The sequence below is a fragment of the Rattus norvegicus genome, chromosome 7 (assembly GCF_021556685.1).
Source record: "Rattus norvegicus strain SHRSP/BbbUtx chromosome 7, alternate assembly SHRSP_T2T, whole genome shotgun sequence".
In the NCBI taxonomy this organism is placed as follows: Eukaryota; Metazoa; Chordata; class Mammalia; order Rodentia; family Muridae; genus Rattus; species Rattus norvegicus.
The window spans coordinates 51,471,425-51,498,001 of record NC_141540.1 but is presented as its reverse complement, the minus strand read 5'-3'; the positions used below and the strand labels follow the sequence as shown (position 1 = coordinate 51,498,001).

Sequence of the window (26,577 nt, the reverse complement as noted above, 5' to 3'; positions counted from 1 at the left end):
AAAAACAAAAACATAAACAAACAACAAAAAAACTTCCAAATACATGCTACCATGATTCTAGTCATTATAACAATGGATGAAACCTCTGAAACTGTAAGCCATACTTGATTAAATGTTTTCCTCCACAAGCATTTCCATGGTTATGATGTCTCTTCACAGTGAGACTACTATTAACTGTGTAGAAGATCTATTTTAAGGCAACATGAACTGCCCATCTTATCACTTCTGAACTTGGACTTGGCAAATTGAATATAAGGAAAAATATTGTTGGCATCCAACAGACTCACTGAATATCATGGGAAGGCTGGTCAATTACTGCTTCGTTTCCCTGATGTTTCCTATATCTTGACAAGAGCTATAATTCTAGCTTGATCTAGCCTGTGAAGGATCATGAAGCCAAACCACAGTCATGATAAACAGTATGAGGTAAAAATGAAAATCGATGTTTGCATTCACCAACTAGTGAAATTGGCCTGTCGCTCTTTTATGGCGTTTAACTGAGCAAAACTCACATGTGAACGTGGATGTAGCCTTCCCTGTTGAAGGATGCCTAACCATAAAGTCAAAGATTCTAGATTTCTTATATCCATTTCAGACAACCAAGTGTTACATCAAATTAGAGTAACATTATTATTCTTGTCACAATCTTCCTTGAGCAATGAAAATTCCACAGTTACCTTCTCAATTGGTGCTACTTTCAATTACAAATCTCACTTTTATTTAACAATTACCCTGCTTCACTTTCCTCTTCCTGACGACTTAGAGAATTAATTTATAAAAGACTTTCTCACTAAGGACCAGAGGAAGAAAATTTATACTATTGAGTTTGTTAAGTCATTTGCGTAACAAAGCAGAAGTTGGTTTAGTGGAAAAGCAGTTCAGTTGGTAAAGGTAAGCAAAGAGAGCACCAGGGAGATCCGAATTGGCTGTCCCAGGCCGGAGCCAAGAAGTAGAAAAAGTAGAATTCAAGGGAGAGGGTTGGGGGAAAAGAGGGGCAGAAAAATAAGGTTGGGGAGGAGATGGAGGAGATTTACAGAGGGTCAGGAAATTGAACATAGGTGTGTAGCAATGGGGGATGGGGAACTAGGGGTAGCCAACAGAAAGTCCCAGATGCCAGGAAAGAAGCTCCCAGGACACAATGGGGATGGCATTAGCTGAAATACTCCAGAAAGGGGAGGAAGAACCTGTTGAGACCATATCCAGAGGTTACGCATGGCCTCCGGGTTTAAGGATGGGGCTATCAAGTCACCTCCAAATTTTTAACCCAGAATTGCTTCTCTTGGAAGGAAGTACAGGGACAAAGAGTGGAGCAGAAAGTGAAGGAAGGGTCATCCAGACCATCCCACATGCCGACACCAAACCTAGATACTATTGCTGATGCTAAGAAGTGCTTGCTGACAGGAGCCTAATACAGCTGTCTCCTGAGAGGCTCTGCCAGATCCTGACCAATACAGATGCAGATGCTCGAAGCCAGTTATCGGACTGTTTACAGGGACCCCAATGGAGGAGTTAGGGGAAGGACTAGAGGAGCTGAAGGGTCCTTACCTGTCATCAATGGGAGGGTAGGCCCTTCTTTCTGGCATGGCTTGATGCCCCAATGTAGAGGATTGATAGGGTGTGAGGCAGGTGTGGGTCGGTCGGGGAGCACCCTCATGAAAGTAGGATAAGGGGGGATGGGATAGCGGTTTACAGAGGGGAAACTGGGAAAGGGGATAACATTTGAAATGTAAAGAAATAAAATATCTGAATTAAAAAAAAGAAAGATAGTTATCTAATTGCTTTGCAACTTAATATTGCAAATCTACCTAATTTTAATAGGCATTGCACTTTGTTCTATGACATTGTGTCTAGATTTCTCTTACATTTCTCATAGATTGACGTGAACATCACAGATTTAGCTGAAAAGAGAATATAAATGTTCCATAAAGTACAATTATAATGTACAGAATCAAAAAAATCCAGACTCTTAACCTGCTTTGAATGTCACATCTGTGTGTTATAATACTGAAACAGTCACTCATACAGTGGATACCTGAAATATTCCAGACTTATTTCTTAGAATTTAGATTATCATCTTTTTACACTCTTGTCAGAAAAAATATCTAATACCAGATATTATTTATCAAAGGAACATGCAATTATAGGCTATAAATATGTAAATATAAAAACATGGTTTCATTATAGAGTGACAAAATTATTTTACAGATGAATGAATTGGCTCTTAACCTGAGACTCTATTAATAATGATACCCATTATGATAAGTTAATTGGAAACTGGACAAGAAATATAACCTTTCCCTAGAATCAATTATTTTCCTCATAACCCAATGAAATGTTTTATATACATATGACAAGTTAAGAATAATACAGTAATAAGTTCATCACCAACTTTGAATTAATAGGTTCATTTTACATAATTGACATTTACAGACATCATATTACTCATGGTCACACAGAAAAATACCATAATTCATAAAACATCCTAAACATCTGGTTTGAGTTTTAAAACAAGCACAGTGGATATTTGCTAAATCAATCAAGGCATGCTTAATAAGAACCTGTCAAGTTCTGGTGACATGGTTAATTCACAATGTGAAATTTATTTTTCTTCTGACCAACATTGTACTTCCAAGTGAATTCCTGACTGACATCATAAATGTTACACACAGTTTATCTTTGTAGACTTCGTAAGAAGTAGTCCCACCTGAGGTAGAAAGAATGACCTCAAAAGTTATGGTACATTAATTCCTGGCACTTGCAACTATATTACATGTTTAGAAAGGGGGACAGGATATGCAAGTAACCTTAACAGTGGAGAGGGTCCTTGACTAACCACAGAAGCTCTTGAAAAATGCGACATTTCTTAAGGAAGTCTCTCATGGTTTCATTGATTCTTTGCAAGTATTTTCATTCTCGTTTCATTAATTTTTGTCCCAAACTTATGTGTAGATGTGTTATATACCAGACAACATATTAGTGGTATTACCACCAACAATCTATTAGGTAAATGTCATAATGTGCCATCAATGTTATTACTACTAAACCTCTGTTACTCTAAACACCAAAACCTGGTTTTTAAAAGGAATTAATTTGAAACGCATAAAAAGTGTATAAGCAAATCCCTTTGATAATAGAAAAGGGAAAAAAACAGAAAAGAATTTCCGAGCTTTCACAAGTGAAACTGTTATGTACTAAAACGACAGTCTTGGTCAAGAATGGAGTCAACCATATTTGCTTATACTTTTTAGATGTCTGGGTCAGCTGTTCCTGCTCCTATTGCAAAAGTCACTATTTTTGTATGTCAGCACCACTGCCAACTACCAACTATACAAGTCTCCCTTGAAATTCCATTCCAACTTCAGAAAGTCTTCTTGGGACACTTGTCATCTTATCCCAAAGCTAGTTGCTTCAAAATGCTTTGTTCTCTTTCTTCCCACTTTTTCTTTTCTATTTGAACCATGAAATTAACGGGAGGCCTTTCACCTGTTTGGGAAGATTGAAAGTCATGCTATACCTTCTCATTGCACTTCTGTTTATACTGATGATAATGTACAGTGAGAAATGCTGATGATTCAGCTTATTTCATAATCTCCCTTAGCTGTGGCTGCATACCTAAATAACCCTTCGAAAATGAAGTAAATAATCTGTCAGCTGAAATATTTCATACATTGAGACAGCAATCCCTCACGTGCTCCATGTAATAGCATTAATGTGTTTTAAATTTTTTATACTTAAGGGTATGCTTCCAGTTCTTAAGGGCAATTTGTCATTTGTTTGACTTTATATAGCTTACATGAAAGATATACTGTATTTGAATTTTATAAATATCCACATTGAATAAGTTTCACAGAGATATAAAAATAATTAAAACCAAGCATTTAATCTGTGTTTCGGATTATAATTGACTCTAAAATCTTAAAGTCTTCCAGAGAAGCTGCAGGTCAAAAGAACAATAGGCACACAGTTTTCAATTAATCAAGATGACCATGCACTAGAGATCTACTCTATGACCCCGGACACGTAATTACAATTGGATTCTGGGCTCAAAACCTTGTTGAGATGCCATGATAAGTGCTTGTACAAAAATGACAAGACAATTAGTAAATCCCTCTGACACCTGTGATGTGCATTTAGGGGGCATGTGTTTTATCAGAGATTGTTATCTTGCTACGTGTGAAATTCAATTAAGTGGTTTAATCTCACGAGTCAGTGAAGATGAAACATTCAAAAGGGCAACTGAGACGTTGAGCGACAGATGATTCTTTTCATTGTAGCCCACTGAGTTCTGCTCGCTCTCCCTGTCTCTCTGTCTGTCTCTGTGTCTCTGTCTCTGTCTCTGTTTCTCTCTCTCTCTCTCTCTCTCTCTTTCTCTCTCTGTCTCTCTCGTCATTACTCCTCTATCACATATCACTGTAAATATTGACTTAATAATCAGTCACAACAAAGAAACTGAGCATTCTTCAAAGAAGAGGTATTTTTCATTTGTGCTATTTATTTCTGTACGCCCAGTACAGCCTCACAAGGAAAAGGAAATATCCACAGATCATTGACTAACTGCCTAGATCGTATGGAGCTTGCCCCAAGTCAGAAATTTGAACATATGTAAAAAAAAAATCATTGAGTGAAGGAAGATGGAGGTATGCTATTAATGTCACTAGTGTTTCCATTCTCAGTGCCAGCAGAGCCTGACCTGTCAGTGCTGTGGTGGCCCATGTGAGGTTCTTCCTATTCCTTTAGAGTGCTTTAGGGACCATAGCAGGGCCTCTACTTGTGCATATGAAGGGTGGAGTGACGAGAGCTGGGCTCTCCCTATGCCTGTGGAAGGAATGGCACTGGGAAACTAACTCTCCCTGAAATTATGGAATGGTGGTATGACCACAACAAAGGCTCTCTCTCCCTTTGTATTTATAACTGATTTTACTCTTTACCAAGACAAAATTATTTAGGCATTTCACAATGATTAACTAATAAAATCAGCCTGAGGACTAGCGGCCCGTTTAGGAAGATATCTAAAAGATTCTTATAGACCAATGGAATAGAATTGAAGACCCAGAAATGAACCCACACACCTATGGTCACTTGACTTTTGACAAAGGAGCCAAAACCATCCAATGGAAAAAAGATAGCATTTTCAGCAAATGGTGCTGGTTCAACTGGAGGTCAATATGTAGAAGAATGCAGATCGATCCATGCTTATCACCCCGTACAAAGCTTAAGTCCAAGTGGATCAAGGACCTCCACATCAAACCAGACACACTCAAACTAATAGAAGAAAAACTAGGGAAGCATCTGGAACACATGGGCACTGGAAAAAATTTCCTGACCAAAACACCAATGGTTTATGCTCTAAGATCAAGAATCGACAAATGGGATCTCATAAAACTGCAAAGCTTCTGTAAGGCAAAGGACACTGTGGTTAGGACAAAACGGCAACCAACAGATTGGGAAAAGATCTTTACCAATCCTACAACAGATAGAGGCCTTATATCCAAAATATACAAAGAACTCAAGAAGTTAGACCGCAGGGAGACAAATAACCCTATTAAAAATGGGGTTCAGAGCTAAACAAAGAATTCACAGCTGAGGAATGCCGAATGGCTGAGAAACACCTAAAGAAATGTTCAACATCTTTAGTCATAAGGGAAATGCAAATCAAAACAACCCTGAGATTTCACCTCACACCAGTGAGAATGGCTAAGATCAAAAACTCAGGTGACAGCAGATGCTGGCGAGGATGTGGAGAAAGAGGAACACTCCTCCATTGTTGGTGGGATTGCAGACTGGTAAAACCATTCTGGAAATCAGTCTGGAGGTTCCTCAGAAAATTGGACATTGAACTGCCTGAGGATCCAGCTATACCTCTCTTGGGCATATACCCAAAAGATGCCTCAACATATAAAAAAGACACGTGCTCCACTATGTTCATCGCAGCCTTATTTATAATAGCCAGAAGCTGGAAAGAACCCAGATGCCCTTCAACAGAGGAATGGATACAGAAAATGTGGTACATCTACACAATGGAATATTACTCAGCTACCAAAAACAACGACTTTATGAAATTCGTAGGCAAATGATTGGAACTGGAAAATATTATCCTGAGTGAGCTAACCCAATCACAGAAAGACATACATGGTATGCACTCATTGATAAGTGGCTATTAGCCCAAATGCTTGAATTACCCTAGATGCCTAGAACAAATGAAACTCAAGACGGATGATCAAAATGTGAATGCTTCACGCCTTCTTTAAAAGGGGAACAAGAATACCCTTGGCAGGGAAGAGAGAGGCAAAGATTAAAACAGAGACTGAAGGAACACCCATTCAGAGCCTGCCCCACATGTGGCCCATACATATACAGCTACCCAATTAGACAAGATGGATGAAGCAAAGAAGTGCAAGCCGACAGGAGCCGGATGTAGATCTCTCCTGAGAGACACAGCCAGAATACAGCAAATACAGAGGCGAATGCCAGCAGCAAACCACTGAACTGAGAATAGGACCCCCGTTGAAGGAATCAGAGAAAGAACTGGAAGAGCTTGAAGGTGCTCGAGACCCCAAAAGTACAACAATGTCAAGCAACCAGAGCTTCCAGGGACTAAGCCACTACCTAAAGACTATACATGGACTGACCCTGGACTCTGACCCCATAGGTAGCAATGAATATCCTAGTAAGAGCACTAGTGGAAGGGGAAGCCCTGGGTCCTGCTAAGACTGAACCCCCAGTGAACTAGACTGTTGGGGGGAGGGCGGCAATGGGGGGAGATTTGGGAGGGGAACAACCATAAGGAAGGGGTGGGGGGAAGGGGATGTTTGCCCGGAAACCGGGAAAGGGAATAACACTGGAAATGTATATAAGAAATACTCAAGTTAATAAAAAAAATGATTCTATAAAGATAGAATCTCCTATTGTATAAGAGATTACATTGCTTTCAAACATTACACAAAATGAAACAGGTGAACTGATATCAAATACAACAGGATTAAGAAGTTCAGTCTTCCATTTAAGTTATAGATGTGGTTGAGGGGATGGACCACGTAGAGGGGAAAGGGAAGAGAGGCAGAATAGAATTGTGGCTTTAAGACATGCTGGAATTATTCACTTATTTTCCAGACTGAAATTTTGTAAACCAAATTATCTGTTTGTTATCTATTGTAAAGTCTGACTTACCAAAGGTAATTGTCAGAAACACAGCATAAAATCAAATTTTCCTTACTAAATTATATAATTGTCAACAAGTAATTTGAATGATTCTCTTTTCAGACACGTTTGCGAGAAATCACTCTAGATGATAGAGAACCATAGAAAACTACTTTACCAATATAAAGAAATAATTTACACAATGCAAAGTTTAACTTCTCTATATAGCCAGTATCATGATGTAATATATTTGTAAACTGTGATATTTCCATTATAATCCATCTGGAAGCAAGTCTCATGTCAATTTGGAGTTGATTCATGTGCACGGACCCCCAAAGCAACCACTATTCTTTATTTCATTTTGTAGCCGTGCCTTTTCTAGATAGTTCATGATTGTTGACTTATTTCAGATGAAATGTCGCTTTGTGTCTCCTGTAATTCCAGTAGGTTTTTAATCCTAATTGCCAAATAGAAGCTTGTTATACATTTAGTATCTCCTTACTATTGGAAAGGTATTTGTACTGTTTCTGTAATTTGTATGTTATAAATAATGCTGTTGTGAACATCTGTGAACAGACTATATGGAGCAATAAACTTTCAACCTCTTGATTAGAGTACTAAGAACAGAGTTCCTGCCTGACTGCTATCTTAGTATTTGCTAAACTGGTTTTAAGAATGATCCTGCCACATTGTATGTCTGCTAGCGATCTCTTAAAGGTAGGAAGTCTGCACTAATGCATTCATTGCCTTTTTAAGTATAAGAATCTTACCGAATATGTGGACTCACCATAGGTTTTATATGAAATGCCTAATTACTGTAGACATTAATATGTTTCCTAGTGCATAATGAAATCTAGATAATGAAAATCAGTGCAATGTCTGTTTGTGCTGACTTGAATGAGAATAGGTCTCATAGGCTCATATAGTTGAAGGCTTATTTACTAGTTAGTGGAACTGTTTGCTAAGGATTAGGGACTGTGTCTTTATTGGAGTAGGTGTGACTTTATTGGAGTAGGTGTGACTTTATTGGAGTGGGTGTGTCACTGGGAGCATGCTTGGGGGCTCAAGACTCTGTCTCTGTCTTTGTCTCTCACTGTTTCTCTATCTCTCTGTCTCTCTCTGTCTCTGTCCCTCACTGTTTCTCTAGCTCTCTGTCTTTCTATGTCTCTGTCTATGTATGTATGTATGTATGTATGTATGTATGTATGTATGTATGTATGTATCTATCTATCTATCTATCTATCTATCTATCTATCTATCTGTCTGTCTATCTCTATTTATCTGTCTGTTTGGCTACTGCTCATGAATCATGTTGTTAAAAGTTCTTATCTACTAGTACTAAGTATGTCTGCTTCCCACCATGGAGGTAATGGATTAACCCTATAAAACGGTGAGTAAACCCTAAGTAAATACTTACTTATCTATACGTTGCTTTGGCCAGGGTGTCTCTTTATGGAAATAGTAACCAAGACACTATTCAAAGAGTGTATGCATTAAAAAAATGAGATTCTCTTCATGATAATGGCTTTTGGCAGTTCTTATTTGTAATATAAGTTTTTAGTATATATACCACCTAGAATTTTTTCTTCTTATCTTTAAGTTTTTCCGTATTTAAAAATTCTTTTTCTGCTATAAGGTGTCCAAATGCAAAACGAACACACAGACACACAAACATACTCAGACACACACACACATCACACACACACACACACACACACATGCACACACACATATACACACAAAAAACAAGGAAAATATTTTATTATATTTTCTAATGTATATTTATGTATTTACATATATATGGATATAAATATATAAAAATATATGTGTATATATAATTTGTTTTAGCTAATTTTTTGTACAGTGTGTTATAGAAAGGACATTATTTCATTTTATGCAAATATGCAATAATTTTTGCATTCAAGAAAGCCACAATGAATTACGTTAAGACATTTCTTGAGTTGAATTGGCAGTAAATATATGTAAGGGAGTGAAGTTCCATTGTCTTCTGTCCTCCATTGATCTATCTGTCTAGTTCAAGCTGACCCAATTACTGCATTCCTACAGGAGAAATCAATAAGCCTAGTTTTACAGCTTTATCAGGATTATTTTTAGTCATTTGTCTTTCTTATCTATTTTTAAAATCAAAGCATCCTTTAATATTAAAAAAGCCTGCTGATGCTTTTATGTATCTATGTAAAGCTTATTAGTCAAAATTAGTAGATATGGCATTAGTGTGACTGAGGACTGGGGCATGTTAGCATTAGAACACTCGCCTGCCATGCCTGACAGTATCAAACCACTGCACTTCAAAGGGCAAGTAGTAAAATTAATAATAATAATAATTTGTTTATTTAATGATTTTCTACATAAACTTTCTCTATGTAACAGCCTTGGCTGTCTTGGAACCTGATTTGCAGGCTTGTCTCAAACTCACAGAGCTCCACCTCTGCCTTCTAAGTACTGGGATTAAAGGCATGTGCCACCATGGCCAGCGATTTGTTTACGACTTAGATGACTTGTATTGGTGCTTCCTATCTTTCTTTGGGTAAGACTTAAAGATGTTTTGTTAAAATTATTTTTAATAGTCTATTCTTTATGTTAGATAGTTCACTAACGATTGAGAGTATGAATGGAATTGCTTTATTATGGTTTTCTTTGAACAGCTTTTCATATATTATAAGAATAAAACCAACTTTCATATATCCATCCATTATCCTATGCTATGCTCTTGCAGAATTTGTTTATTCATTGTAGTACATACTCTCTGTGGACTTAAAAGTATTTTAACACAGGGAGTAAAATGGTCAGATCTGCATTTTAAATAGAATTCTGCAGCTATGGGGAAGGTGCATTTGAAGGAGGAGAAGAGCCATCGTTTCCCAAGACTCTTAGGACAGTCACTTGTATTCAGAATTTTAAATATGACTAAAATATGCCAAGATGAGGACAGCGTACCAGAAAGTGAATAATGCAAAACAGCTGCTTATTTTCTCAGAAAATAATAATGTTAAATCCCTTTTCAATAAGTTGCATGTATTGTGCTTACAGAAGTTCCGAGACGTCCCTATAACAGAAGATTGTGCAATGTGGACCAATGCTATCTAATGCTAAGATCAATGTCAAAGTTGAGTAATTTGGAGCATTAATTTTTGAACCAAGTAAAAAAAATAATAAAGTTTTCAGAATTTTGGAAACATGGGAAAATGAGGATTTGTATCCTCAGACCAGTGTTCCCCTAAGTTTTGTGTGTTTGATCAGTTTTAGATTTGTTTATCTTACATTAAGAATATGAGCATTTTTCTTGCATGTATGTATCCACCACTGCATAGTTGATGCCCAATGAGGTCAGAAGAAGACATCAGATTCAGTAGCACTATAGTTATGGATAGTTGTGGGCCACCATGTGGGTACTGGGATCCAAACACAAGTCCCTTGAAAAAGGAGCATGTGCCCTTAACGTAAGAACTGCTCCTGTAGCCTCATCAGCTTAGAACAGGGATCCAGAATGGGGGTCCCTGAGAGTCTTCCCCATTTGGTCTGAGAAGCATAAAGACTACAGCCTAAAATTAATGGGATTATGGCTGTAAGCATCACAGTTTCCCAGGCATCTGGCCAATTAAATAAATAATCCCTCTGGAGGGAAATAAGAACCCCTCAATGACTTCCACTAAGAATTCTATAACTGAAATGACATCCACAAAGTCAAAACTAGACATGGGCAGGTAATGAGAAGGCAGACAGGTAAAGGATGAGCACACACCACAGGATGAAACCCATTAGCAGAGCTCCCAGACTGAAAGACTTCATCACTGCTGGTAGTGTTCAGGGTGATAAAAATAACACTGTAAAGCCAAATGAAATCAATGATGATAGAGGATTATAAAAGGCAAGACACTGATCAAAACAAGGAGCCAGATACTTGTTTAAAAACAATTAGTCACATTTAGAAAAAAAATAGAGAACAAAAAAGCAAGTCTGAAAATGAAATTCCAAATAAAACAGAGAGGAAAAAAAATAAGAGAAAATGCAGATGAACATGTAAGAGGAATCGAAGATAGAAGGAGATAAAGAAGAGTTCCCCAAGGAGATGAAAAAACACTCCAGAAGCAACATTTCCTAAAGTAATGTTTCCAAGTGCATCAAGTGATTTCTAAATGTCAAAAGAACAACCACAGTCGTAATACAACTTAACTTCAGAGGTAGAAAGCTGAGGACCGCTCCCCAATATAGCAAGGTAGGATACGATAAAGTAAGTTACAATACAATAAATACAATACAATCAGAATGCATGCCCAAATTATTGCTAACCTAAACTTTTATATCATGGCAAACACTCCAGTGCTTTAAACATTAAACACAAGGGTGAATTGAGATATCCCAAGTATCTTTATTTAGATAATAAACGTGAAATAAAGACATTTTCTAAAAATCCTAAGCAAAGAAAATGACTTATCTGAAAATTTACACCAAGAAAACACAGAAAGTAGTTTTCATGTGGATTAAAAATGGATCCAGTTGGAAGATCTGAGGTCCTGAAAAATAGTATGTGAGTCAACTTCAAGAGATGTCATCCTGTAACACTGCAATATCCATATACTGTGTAGGGAATACAATAAAGAGATGGGAACATTGAGAGGCCCACATTGTGAAGGATGTGCACTTCAAATTATAGGGAAGATATCAAGCAATGTAAAGTACAAAGTTTCCAGAGTGGAGGACATGAATGTTTGATAAGGAAAACATACTTATTCAATTCTATGAAAATAAAAAATTAATAAAAGGAACACTGAATAGATCAGACAACAGAAATACTTTAGATCGTAGGTTAAACACATGCATGTAGGTAATTATAGTGAGAATAAAAAGATAGACCACATAAGAATAAAACCACAGAACTGCTGTTTTAAACCTTCATATGTATGAATGTACATACGTATATATGACATACAATTTAAGCATAACAAACATAACTGTCCTAATTACTGTTATATTGCTATGAAGAGACACTGTAACCAAGGTCATTCTTATGAAGGAAAGCATTTATTTGATAGTTTGCTTATTATTTTAGAAGATGAGTATAAGATCATCATGGTGGGAAGCAAACAGCCATGGTGCTGGAACAGTAGATGAGAGCTTTACCTGCTGATCCACAGACAACAGAGAGAGAGAGAGAGAGAGAGAGAGAGAGAGAGAGAACACCTAGTATGGGCTTTTGAAATCTCAAAGCCCACCCCCAGTGACACACCTCCAACAGGGCTACACCCATTTCAGTAAGACTACTTCTCTGACCTCTTCTAAACAGGCTGCCAACTGGGAACCAAATATTAAAATATGTGAGCATACATGTGGACCATTCTTATTCAAACCACCACACTAACAATTAAATAAGCAAGATAAAATTTATGGGAAAATAGATATCTAGAAATGAACTTGAACACTGTGATAATAAAATCGAACTATTAGGTCATAACAATGATATAGTTGAGTGAAACAAATAGCCCCAAAATATAAACAAAGACTAAAATAATTGAAAATTAAAAAAGAGAGAATCTGTAACGGTTGTAGATGCTCAATCTTGTGTTTATGTGAACAGAGAATTTCAGGTAGTAAATTTCAAATAAAATTACATTTTATAAGACATTACATTTAGTATAGTCATTAAAATTTGTCACTTCAGGGCTCACATATTTTCTATCCAAAGATCATTAATTTGATTAGCTTCTCTTAACCCAATCAACATTGGCTGCTACTATTTGCCAAGCTTGAAAATAAGTCAGGAATGTGTTAATATTTTATCAGTAAGCCTACATAGTATACAATATGAAGGAATTCTTTATTTTTACCCATGTGTATCATATACCCTCCATTATCCTCCATCACCCCCGTCTCTCATATTTCTTGTCTCCTCCCTTCACCCTTTCAGCTTTTATGTCATATCTGTTTATTTCAATCCAGAGTTCACTATGAGAGAAAAATGAAATATGTGTTTTTCTCATTGAACTCTCATCCTTCTTCTTTCCCCTCCTTTTACAGAGACCGTCTTTCATCTGAATTTTATATATTGGATAAAGCATTTACCACACAAGCTTGGAGAGCTGAGGTCAATCTTTAGAAACCACATAAGGGTAGAAGGAGAGAGAATTAAATCTTTGTAAGTCTCTGGACTCCAAAAGTGTTAACATCCACACCACACCACACCACACACACACACACACACACACACACACACACACACACACACACACACACACACACACATCAATTCAATGTGGAAAAAATTCTGATTAGAACAGAGCTTCTTTCTGCAAGAAAAACAGCATCGGTTAAAATTTTCTACATGAAGTTTTTAATTAATTTATTATTTAAAGAGTTGACCAAGAAAGATGTATTATAAGTTACCACACTCATAATGAATGTTATAAACCATCATAAGAACAGATGACAACCCCGTTCAGAGCCTTATAATGGTTGAAATTGAAGCACTCTCCAAAACAGTCGTTTTTTTTTTCAGAAGGGAAGGTAAGTGAGTTGGTAGTTAAGGACAGCAGGCTGTTAATAGTTTCCTTTCTGATTGATTTGAGAAACACATTGCTAAAAAAAGTACCTAAGCATGTAGTTTACAATCTATTAGTGAGGGAAATATTTATAATGTGGCATAATTTGTCTGAGACAAGAAGAAGATGGTATCTAGACCCTGAGGGCTCTTCTGATTCGCCACAGGAGGGGGGTGAGCAATGAAATCAGCAAAAGCCACCGCCATTTTCAAATGATTTATCTATCACTGTGCTATGCAGTAGATTGACCTCAAAGGGTTACTAAGGGTCCCTAAAAAGTACAACACTTACAATGTCTTTAGAGTAGAACCTGACACAAAAAAAGCCATGGGACAGTGAATCAAAATAACATTTTTTTAGACAGTCATGATTAAGTTTACACAGTGAAAAATACATCCTATAAAATCACTTAAAACCCCTCCCCCCCAAAAAAAAGCATAGATGGTTGAGATCCTTGCACGCACAGATCACCAGAGATACCAGGGATGTTAAGCATACAGGGTTATCTTTCCAATGGGAAAGATATAAAACCTGTCCAGAAAACTGCCAATTAAAAGTAATTAATAGCCTGTCAATCTGATATTCTAGGCCATACCAAGCTACTACAACCAAGACATAGGAGGCGAGTAACCTAAATGACCCTTGCAGCCTCGAGCTTCCACAACCAAAACCAGAGGTGAGTGATAGCACAAATGCCTATGCTATTTATATGACCCAGACCAGGCTAGACCCTTCCTTAGACCCATAAGCTAGCACAGGTAGCCTATTGCTAGAACCCATCCTCATGGAAGAAATAACATGTACTCTGAGTTGAGTTTTGATGTAATATGTTTTCTTATGCACCACTGACTATATTACACCAAGAAACTTCTTTTCAAATAGTACTATGTTGTAAATACACTGAGAATGAACCACCCAGTATCATACTCCCCAAAGCCTTGATCCAGGTTGACAGTCAGTAGAAAATGATTTCCCATTCACATATTTCTGTGATTTGTTTCCCTGCCTTCTGTGACCACCTGCTATGTCTCCCTTGGTAGGAAACACTAGAAAGGACTAAAATTTCTTATTTTATATGTCATAAACCAGATATATCACTTTAATGGTTTTCCAGCAACATGAACTGAGATGAAACTTTGGTGTTTAGAAAGTCAAGTGAATTCAGTAAGCCACAGACTCTCCTCTGATTTTCTTGGGTGAATAAATAAACCTTGGTGAAATTTTGGACAGATGTCTTAACTTTCCCACTATGGTTAGATAAACTATTTGTTCTTTAGTCTTTGAATTTTAAAATCCAATTCAGACTGATATCTCCTTTTTCTAGTTCTGTACAAGAACATAAAATGTGGCTTGCCCTGTATTTCACCCAACTTAGGTCTTCCACTTCTATACTCAGTATATTTTCAAGATCCTGGGAATATGATGTTTTCTCTCTATTCTGGCATTTCCCACTCAGGGACCAGTTTTCAGTCTCACCAAAGTCAGAGAATTTGGGATGGAAGAAGGGCCTTGGTGGGATGGGGTTACTCTCCTTGTTTAGTTACTTATTTAATATATCCCAACTTGTATATTTCCCATAGCATCCAGCATAGCACTTTGTATCATTGGAATTCAGTAATTATACCAAGGTTTATTGAGTTAGTAATATGTGAGACAAAAAGATAGCAGGACAGCGTGTTCCTAGAACAACACTAATTTTCACACAGATCTACCCCACTGCAAATTTCCCCTAAATATTTTGCATTTTAAAATATTAAATAAAAACCATTCTTTACCTCAATAAACAGCCTTCTTGTAACAATTCCTCATTGGGTTGTACCCCTGTGCGTGTCACCTTGATAAGCTCACCTGACAGTTTTGAAAGTTTTCAGATGTTCTTTTATCTACATCCTCATAGCTCTTCTCTCATGAATGAGAGGGCAATAAAGAATTGAAATAACCTGATCAAAAACCTTTCAGATAGATAGGAATGAGCCTGCATTCGAATCTCTAGCCTCTGGCTAGAGTCCACAGTCTTGGCCATTCAGCAAGTTCCTAGTTGTGAACATTCTTTTTCTTTAGTGTTCTCACATTTCCACTATCCTTTGGAGTTGAACGCCTTCACAATCCTATTTCAAATATCGACAATACCAACAGTCTATTTCTCTCATGGCTATTTTGTCAGGACACAACAATGTCCTGGACAATGATTGGCTACACTTGTGGTAGACCAAATGCACTGATTTTTCTCTTTCAGCGTCAGAGGAGCACCACCTCTGTGCATGTATTTGGTATTTTTTTTTCTACTGCATCTCTGGCCCTGAGAAAAGGGGAACACAATAACAAAAAGAGAAACAGAATTGTAAAAAAAAGCAATTTCTGCTCTGTTCTTCCTCCTGTGCCATGAGCGTGATATGACATGCTTATGCTCATGAAAGCACCTGAGGTACTAGCCTATCCTAGGACTTGGCAATCACAGAGATTATGGTCCAGTAGGCACAATGAAGGCCCACCTGGAACAGTCAACAAGCAGGAAGTCAACAATACAGCTAACTGAATTCTTTGTCGCATGAGTTAACCCATCCAAGACCATCCAAGTCCAGATTAGCCAAATTCCACAAACACAGTTTTGTATTCTACTGATAATTTTGCAGTATTTCTTACCAATAACTATTCAAGAAATGGATAATATTTCTAATACATCAACACTCTGGTAGTTTAGGAAGGTGTTGGAGTTCAAGACATGTTCCCGATGTCACGAAGACAGTGGTTCTCAAACATGTAGGTTGTAACCCCTTTGGCAAACCTCTATCTCCAAAAGGATTCATAAAAGTAGAAATTTTAGTTATGAAGTAGCAACAAAGATAATTTTGTGGTTAGGAGTTACCCCAACATGTGGAAGTGTTTTAAAGAATCTCAGCACTAGGGAAATTGGGGACCCCTGGGTTAGGAAGTGGAGGATACAGAGGTACGTGACTCCTCATAGGGAACATGGCAATGTAAGTAGGACAGGAAATATATTTAGGTTTCAGAAAAGGATTCCTACAGGAGAAAAATTTCTAAACTAGACTTCACTGCTTTTGACGATGAACTGTCCAGTGGAACTGTGAACAAAATAAATCCTTCCCTCCTCACGTTGCCTTTGGCCAATATTGTTTCAGCACAGAAATAGTAACCCTAACTAAAACAGCATAAAATAAATGTGCTGGAGAGGCAAGGTGTTCATTGCTGACCTAGGTATGCTTTAGGATTGTTTGTGGATACAACATGACCAATTTATAAAAGGGAAGTTTTAGGAGGCACGACAGAGACACTTAAGGCAAGGTGCAGAAAGAAAGGAGAGATCGGATGTTTATTTAAGAGGTAAGGCACTGTGGCTCTTTGATAAAGGGGACTAGAGACACAGTACTAAGCATTATCTATGAGGGTGCTTGGGTTTTGAGTAGGAAACTAGTGAACTGAGAGGACAGAATAAGGCAAGGAAAGCTTGCTTGCTGGTGAGGGATGTTTAATGGGTGGTTCTGGTTCTACGGAATAGTGGAGTAGAGGTGTACATCAGAAAAGTAGGTAAGTGGGTATGAAGCTAGAAGCGTTAGGGTGGAATGGGGGGGACGTAAAATTATCAGGGCTCTTTAAACACTTATGTGCTCCAAAGAGAAATGGAATACACTATGGGGCAGATATTGACATAGTTAATATTGTTGAAATATTGCTACATTTCTCCTGAATGTAGACAAAAAAGAAGGGGGTAAATAAAACAAAGCCCTAGACACCAGTGCCTGGAAGCCTTGTATAGTCAATTTAGAATACATTTATCATAAGGTCTATGTCTGATTTCATTTCTGCTTGCTCAAATAATGTCATTTTTATGTCACTGTAGTAGCATTCTATTTGGTATGTTCTATTTATTTCTGCCTCAAACCTCACATTTATGAGAGCCATTTTCTCCGTTTGCTTCCCTGTACAATGTGAATAAACCCAAAGTACATTTCTTAAAAATATGCACAAATTTTCAAACATAACAATTCAAGTGTCTCTATCGACTATTTGAATGTAATATATATTCTAGCAGTACCAATTGGGATATTAAATATTCACATTAGGTATATAAGAGTGCCATTACCATGTTTAAGGACTGTGAAGGCCTGGGTGTTTCAGGTGTTTGCAGTAGTAACATGCAGATCAATATTTTAAAATGTTTAATAATGCAAAATAGGTGGCTACAGTAACATAATGGTATGTAATCACAAGCCATATAGATATATTCTGAAAAATGAGTATTTTATTGAAAGTAAATAGCAAATCTAGATCTTTAAAATATGAGACCTTTGACTCAATTTTTCTATAAAGTATGTATAGTGTTGTCTTCAGAAGTGTATATTTATAATTAAGAATGCTCCACAATACAAATAGAAATTATATACAACTAGAAAATCTGATGTCACCTATACGATCAGCTTAGGAATGAAGAGATGGTTTAACATTTAAAGTGTTTGACATCAAGAAGGAAGCATGTGGATTGCATGTGTTAGTGCTATGTATGTTGCATGATGGCCTGTTTGTAACTCACTGCTTAGACAGGAGGAACAAGGCCTGCTTAACTCTAGCCAGCAAGCCAGGCTCTCCTTGGGCTAGCTCTGGGTTCAAATGAGAGAGAATATATTTTGAAGAATAAGATAGAAATTAGTGTAGCAAGGCTCCCAAAACAATATTTGGTTTGCACACTTGCAGCCACACACAGACAGACATTTACGTGCACATGAAAAAGAAATAGTGCAATTAAAAGAGTTGTCATAACAGACTGTACATTAGTATAACAAAAGATAAAATGTAAACTAGGCATTATAATCTCAGTGTTCTAGTTATCCAGAATTGCTAGTAAGAGTTTTCTAACTCTTTTCCCCAGGATATGAAGAAAGTACAATGGAACTCTGAATTGAACACTATCATGTAATAGAAACAACCACTCTCTGTGACACAGAGAAGTAAGGTGTGATTTACTGTACAACACTATTTTAAAACCATGTGTGACCAAATGGAGATGATGATAGAGAGATGATAGCTCAAGAAATCACTTTATGGAGAACAATTGTCAACACTGAAATCTCTAAGTTATAAAAAGTATCATTCTGAGTGAATATTAGAGAGCTGCTCTTGGGAGTGTCTACATATGCTGAATGCCGAAATAAACCAGGGTTCTAAACATGTGGGAGTCCCTCGAAGGCTTATTTCCCATTGAAACCAAATGAACTTGTGTAGATCTAGAGCAGAAACCATTTGTGCAGTGGTCTGGGTAAGATAGAGTATGATGTAGCCTGTTCAAGAGTGACAACCATTTTAACATAACACAGAAAGATAATCCCAACTGGGGAGCTTCCACTCTACAGCGGAAGAATACAAGAATTACAAGACGTCTGTTATGGAGATAAATTGACCACTCAAAATTTGCTATTCTATTTTTTAAACTTAAAAAAAAACAAGACACTAGTACCTAAAACAAAATTTAGTTTATTATGGAAAATTATTAAAAACATCATTTGTAGGGTTGGGGATTTAGCTCAGTGGTAGAGCACTTGCCTAGCAAGCACAAGGCCCTGGGTTCGGTCCCCAGCTCTGAGAAAAAAGAAAAGAAAAAAAAACAAAAACAAAAACAAAAAAACCCCAAAACATCATTTGTATTCTGTGCCTTTTTTTTCTACCAAAAAGCAGCGTTGTCGTGAAACTCCTCAATGGGTCACTGATCCCTACCATTAACTCCCTATGCAAATCAACTTGGAATCACTATTTTAAATTTCTACGATATTCAAAATTGTCAGAAATAGATATGAAATTAACTGACAGCATTAGTTTGAGCAAGTTTCTACAATTTGACATGTATTCTTTCTTTTATATACTGATTCATTTTGACTTTCTGAAAGAGTTTTGTTACACAGTCTAGGCTAGCCTTGAACACTTGATCCCCTTTCTTCAAGTGTTGGGATCACAACCATGAGACCCAATCACATGGTAGGAGATTTCTAAATTGTTTTAAAAATAAAAAAAATTGCTTTGAGTATTTTTTCCAAAGGCAATGTATGGATATTTACTAAAAGTTAATCAAGTACTGGATATTTTTGAAGACAGGCAAGTTAAACACCAATTATGGAATGAGTTCCCAGACCATTACCATGTCCAAAGACAGACCACACTGATGAAAACTGAAAATAAGAATTTTTAAAAGTCATGACAATGTTTAATAGATTAACCTTTTGAGGAAAAGATTATCCATTTTCCCTACATTATGGCTGATAAAGAAGTATTTTTCTATCTTCACCAAAACATAGAGATGAACTTTTCAATAACCAAAAGCCCAGGCACGCACACACACACACACACACACACACACACACACACACACACACACACACACACACACACACCACTCTGATTTTGTATAAGGGGAAGTTTGACACACAATAATAATTTATTATGAATTTTGATTGAAACCACATTAAGAATTCAGTAGAAAAAGTAGCTATAGAAATGAACTTGAGGTAAATATTAAAAGCTTGCTCCATTTTGAAATTTGACAGATTAAAAACGGTAACCCAGAAGCATACCTGAGGCAGGGCTGAATTAAGCTGTCTCTGGAGTGAATCTCGGTCATAGATGACATCCTGGAGTCTTTGCTGGGCAAGCGAGAGGCTTTCCTGAGTCTCTCGAAGTGTGTCCAGTAAACGGTCCCTTTCATCTAGCATATTGACCATCAGTTGCTCAAAGTGGGAGTCCGAGTCAGAGCCACTACTTTGGGACCCCCGTTGGCTCATTGGGGTGTCCTCATTAATCGTGGGCATCACTTCGCACATCATTGCTTTAAAGAACATAAAAGGAAAATTTTCAGTGAACACATATTTTTTAGTAATGCACCCTGCCCCCGATAGCTTTCACCTCACTTAAGCATTTGTAGGTCATTAACCTCTTCCCTCTACCCTCTGCCTCCAGTCCAATCCAGAGGGACGTGTGGATCTCAGGGGAATATCACTGTCTGCAACCTGCACGCTTTCACCTGTCATGACGATCCAAAGACGTCTCATGTATAATACTTAACCTGCCATTTGTTTCTCCATTTTTCTTCTGCATAATTTATCACACTTCATTTGATTTATAGACATGTGTCATTTCAATAACCTCCCCTTCTTCTTCACCCCCGCAAGTTGACAAATGTCCTATAACACACACAACTGTACCTTAATTGTCAACAAGTGCATCCTTGTGCTACAGAGAGATGAGAGTATATGATTTCTGATTGATAAGGGAACTAATAGTTACTCATTTAATCAGAAAATCCCAAATAATTGACTGTTTTAGGCCATCAACAGTTATTTTATTACTTCTTCAACAGATTTCCTCACAACGGCTAATTCAAGCCTTTTGGATTGATCATTTTTATTTATTTATTTTCATGTTCCCTCTTTCACAACTGTACACAGATTTGATAGATAATTCAGATTGAATTAGACATAAGCTTTAAGAATTAGTCTGAGACACATAAATTTGTCTCAATTACTATACTGCTAATTACACTTAGTATTCCTGTTAGATGCATTGTCTGGTTTCCATCCAAACAATACAAACTAACACTCTTTCAAATATTTCACAAACAGATGCGGTAAATTACATTACCAAATACAGTCACTTCACTTCTCAGCTGCTAATCAAACTCCCATGTCATGCGATAAATGGATTGCTCAGAATACTTTTTAAAATTATTTACTGATTTGATTTAAAGTAGAATTTACAGATATTGTCATGTAGCATTGTCTTGTCACGTGTGGCACCATTAAAAATCAGAACTTAGACCACTTCCCTTCCTTTTTCATTCCTCTCTCTCTCTCTCTCTCTCTCTCTCTCTCTCTCTCTCTCTGTGTGTGTGTGTGTGTGTGTGTGTGTGTGTGTTTGTGCGCGCGTGCACGTGCATGTGCAGAACGTGCACATGTGTGTGTGGGGGGGGGGCGTTAAGTGTCTAGTTCTTCTCAGTTTCAGTTGTGTAATGGCCAGAAGCTATTGGAGAGCATGATTTGCAGCAGGTCCGATTTGAAGAAAGCTTGTGGGTCCAAGAGATTTCTCAGGAATTCTTAATACAAGGTCAATTCACTTTTCCATCTACATATATGTCCTTAGGGAAACTTTCTGGTGATATTTTGAAATAAAATGTCAAATTTTAACAGTTCAATATTTAATTACTTTTCGTGTGTTTCTTCATGCAAACTTAGTTGTTAAGGAGCAAAACTTAATTATTTCTGAACTCTTAGGTCACGGCCCATTGGAAACTTAGAAAAGTTTCAAGAAAAAAGAAAGGAAATTATTTTATGGTAAGTATTCTAGGAAAAGAAAAGAAAGAACTAAAAATTTATAAAAATAATCCGAAATACTTTGAAACCGAGTTCATCACTTAAAACATTGAGCTTTCTAAAGACAGGACCTTGACTCATTGAACTCATATATACCACAGAGTATGTTGCAGAACAGACATATAGATCATCTTTATAGACACGCCCACACACCCTTTCATATTATCAACAAACATTTGTTACTTAATGTATATTTTATACTTTTTATCATTTTGATTTTTCATTCCTCCAATATCACGAAGGTTAAAAATCCCCCTTTCCTACTTAACAGCTATACACTCTTTTTTACACTAATTGAAAACCAAACAAAAACTTTTCCACACGTTGGCTTATTTAAAAGGGTAAGTTGTCCTACCATGCATGACATTCACACATGGAATAACTGTGACACTCTTGAGAGACATGGCTGTGAGCCTGTGTGTTTATTTTTGACACTGAAGGTTGAGACAAAGTAACAGGAGAAACTGTGCCAGGAAATACAATCATACCTTTAAAAAAGGAAAGCTATTACTAACAACTCCAAGTAGGGTTTAACGGTTGTCATTATGTCATGCATAAATTCACCCAACTAAAGCAGACTACTTGGATGCAACCTCTTCCTATCAGCAGGGGACACTGGACCGTCACAGGCTTAAGACGTAAGATCAGGCTAAAGGATGGTTGTGGATTTGGCCAGCCAAAGGACACTTTGATGAAAAGTTTAGAAAATGTATCCAATCTGCCCTGTGATAACACAGGTCCATTCAACCCCTGACACATGAAATGGAGCAGGTTGGTTTGCCCATTCAAAAATACATGTTTCCTTCCTCAAGGAAAGAATGACAATTTGTTTATAAAATTCCCACTTTAAGCATCCACTTTATCCAACAGAGAGCACACAGGGAAATATATAAAAATATTATAAAAACCCAGACATGCTCTCTATTACAAACTAGTCACCATGTATCCTTACAGAAATAACATTGTACATTAAAACTCCTGCTTCTAAGTCTCTACTTGTAATCCTAGCAGTTACTTCTGAACTATCCAAATTTCAATTCATAAAATTCAAACCATGCAAAATTACTTAGGAAATAAAATGAATGCCTGCTACTTTCTTCCAAGCCAATGCAAATGAGCAAATCTAGAGTCTTCTCCTCCAAAATGGAAAGAGAAAAAAACAAACAAGCAAACAAAAAAACTGCCTACAAAGCCAATTCAACTTTCACTGGCTAGGCTATAGTCTTGTAAAGTACTTGTGTGCACCTTAAATCATAGTCTAACAGTTCCTAGATGCAGAGGTACAGTCTATGAGGAGCAATTAAAATCCTATGAAGAATATTTTATAGAACCCTGGCATGGTACAGATATGGTTATCTTGCGTATTGCACCCAGATATATCACATTTTGCTTTTATAGCCATTTTTGGAACTAAAATTGCAAACATTACACCATCACTGAGAAACGAGTCAGCTCACAGTTTGCTGGGGTTTTTGCCTTTTCATTATCCCTCCTTCATGTCGACGTGAAACATAATTTTATTAACCTCCTCTAGATATAGATGACTTGATATCTAAACTACTAAAGGTTTCAGGACCCAGTTTCCGACAGTATGAATTTCATTTTTAAGAGAGAAAAAAATAATAACCCTGATTGGTTTAATTATCTCGGTGCTTAAATTTAGCACGAATAATTTTATACCAAGAAAACCAACTCCCACGCTGTCAGGATATAACCTTGACTGTCTTCCAAACCTCTCAGAATCCAAAATAAAAGTTTTCGAATGCCCAGCGGAGTCATTCAGCAAGAATTTTGAGATCCAGAGTGTTCCTTAGTAATATATGTTCTTAAGAGCTATACCTATTCAGGCAAGAATATTCCAAAAGACTTTTATTTCTGTAAGTCAATAACTTCGTTGAATTATGTTGCTAGAAATTATGCACTACCACAGGCAAAGAAGCTGTCATTCTCTGTAGTAAGTTTCTTCAGCAAAGGTTTAGTCTTCCGAACCCTCCCAGTTGCATCTCTGTTAACCCGCAAGGAGTGATTCAGTAAGAGAAAGCCTAGCTATTGTCTGATTACATTACACGAATATTCCTCCTCTTTAACTCTTTGAAATCCCCTGTCCTCAGGAAACACTCCTACCGCTCTAATGGAAGCATTTTCACTTTCTTTACCCCAGTGCCTATTCAGATGGTCAAACAGCAATCCTACCCCACAGTGCTGGACAGTTACTGTTCAGCCACACCCCCACCACCCGGAAAGAAGTTGACTTCATAATTTCCACACTAAAATTGTGCATCAGCCCCAGGAGAGAGCCAGCTAGGCAGGAGGCAGAGAAATCAGGATGGAGAAGATGGGTGGAAAGCAAAGGTAACTAATACCCACAAGGAGGACTTTGCCTCTCCTCTTCCCTGGGGGCGGGGTGGGGCTGGGGAGGTGGTCAAGAGAAAAAAAAAAAGATGAAGCGGAAGAGAAGCCATGCAACTCGAATACAGTTTCTGTACCTAAGGTCTCTTATCTCAGGTCCTGTTTCTTCAATTGTCAATGACAACCGCAGTCTCTCAGCAGGAGGAGAGGTGAGGCTCACACCCAGCAGTCCTGGACCATTTCCCTAGCAACGGGAGGAGAAAGGCAGCTTAGACACTGGCGAGCCCCTGTGTTCTCTTGGAACGTGCCCTGGCTCCTTAACGTGGCAGCAGTTCGGCATCTTCCCGTGGCTCCGTCAGCAGCCAAAAGGAGAAAGGTCCATCGGAAAAATGGCATATTACAAATTTTGCTTTGGGAAGCAGAGCTCGGTTCAGACCATTGTCAAAGGGAAGAGAGGGGGAGGCGGTTCTTAAAGCAGCCGCGGCCCCTTTGCCGCCCAGCAGCAGCCGCCACCGCCGCTTTCGCGTGTAGCCCCGGGGCGGAGAGATGGTAATCCGGGACTGGATCTGACTTTCAGAAACTTAACGTGGCACAACTTCTCCCCGTGGTCTCCCGTGCCATCCAGAGAGTGAAGAGGGGTCCCTTCAAACACGAAAACACTCCGGGGCGAGGTGTGGAAAGTACCTATCTGGAAGGGACATTCTCCACCCAGTACCCCACCCGGAGCCCCTGTGGAGTTTATGGTAAATGCTGGGAGTTTGATAGTTAAAAGGAAGTGAGTCCCTGGGGATGCTAGAAGCAGGACTGGTCTTCTCTGGGCACCCAGCCTACTTCTGTACTAGGGTGTATCCTTTCACTTGAAAGAGGTGCTTCTTTTCTGGGAAGGTAAGCACACACACACACACACACACACACACACACACACACACATCACCCACCTCCAAAGACACCCCCGCCCCATCATCTCGCGCTGCCTCCGCCCGCGGCAACAATTTTTTTTTCCTTCCAGTCCCTCTGCAATTCATCTGCTTACATCAGTTGGCCGACAGAACCAACCTGCTGGGAACCAGTGAGGATGCTACAGCATCTTCTCACTTGCCTCGTGCAAGCCTAGGATACTCCTCCTTCTGTGTCTCCTCCCCTCCTCCTCCTTGGCAATCTCCACCTCCTCTTCCTCTGGAACAAGGGCTTCCCCTGGAAGCTGCTGCAGTGGTTTCCACCGGCCCTTAAATAAATTCTGAAGTAATCACGTCTTTGCTCTCCTCCTCACGCACACGCGCTCGTGGGTACACTCCACTCTTCTCCCCAAAAAGCTTCTCCCGGACGGCTGAGGATCACACTAGTCTCAGTGTTCCCGAGGATGGCAAGGACATGAGTTCTTAAGTATAAGGGGTTCTGCTCTGCCCAGCGTGAGCTTTTCCCACACAATCATCTGTATAGGAAAGCTTGTGTTGGTATGTGCTTTTGAGAACTGGGAACCTGCCTGCTCTGTGGCCTTCTGTGTTTGCTGTGGCTTTCTGCAGCTTTCTTCTCTTGAAACAGAGGCAAGGTAGTCACACTTATAGGAACCTGAGTCAGTCTGGGTGTGGCTGGGTCTGTCACTTTGCATTACCTCTTCAAGTCTCCTCCATTCATTGCCTTAGTGGTTCTCACATTGAATGTTCCCTGCCGGCGAGACTAAATTTCAGGCTGTCAACTGTCTGACAGTACCAAGAATGTGTTTGTCCCTAGAAACTTTCCCCTCCCCCACTGCAACCCCCACCCCTCGCATCTCTGTCTCTCTGTGTCTCCCTCCCTCTCTGTCTCTTCTTACCCCTGCCACGCACCCCCATGAGTGTGTGTGTGTGTGTGTGTGTGCGCACGCGCGCCCATTCATATAGATCAAGAATAAGGGGACATCAGTAGACAAAAACCAATACATTAAGGAAATGTTTGAGTGAGGAAGATATTGATGCACTAAGGGAATGAAAAGAAAATTAAGCGTCAAGTAGACAGCGAGAGGAAGTTACAGCAAGTGTCCAGAATAAGCAGTGTACGAAACTCAAAAGAACAGAGTTCAGATTTTACTGTGAAATGATGCTCATATCCTGACTCAGTGAAGTATGATCACTACATGAAGTTCTTTCTTGGGGAGGAACTTAATTAATTAATGATTCTACAATAAA

General features: G+C 38.3%; 1 protein-coding gene across 27 annotated transcripts in view; it reads right to left on the bottom strand.

Annotated features, from left to right (window-relative positions):
• Ppfia2 (PPFI scaffold protein A2) overlaps positions 1-25,841 on the bottom strand; it is a 474,268-nt gene extending 448,427 nt beyond the window's left edge. For 22 of the 27 annotated variants that reach the window (XM_087557873.1, XM_087557879.1, XM_087557875.1 and 19 more), the window contains exons 1-2: positions 24,550-24,909; positions 20,273-20,523 (exon numbers count right to left, since the gene is read on the bottom strand). In XM_087557873.1, the coding sequence (XP_087413999.1) occupies positions 20,273-20,521 (249 nt within the window). In that variant the 5' untranslated portion in view covers positions 20,522-20,523; positions 24,550-24,909. 27 annotated transcript variants of the gene reach the window in all.
• Between the last annotated feature and the right edge of the window lie 736 nt (positions 25,842-26,577).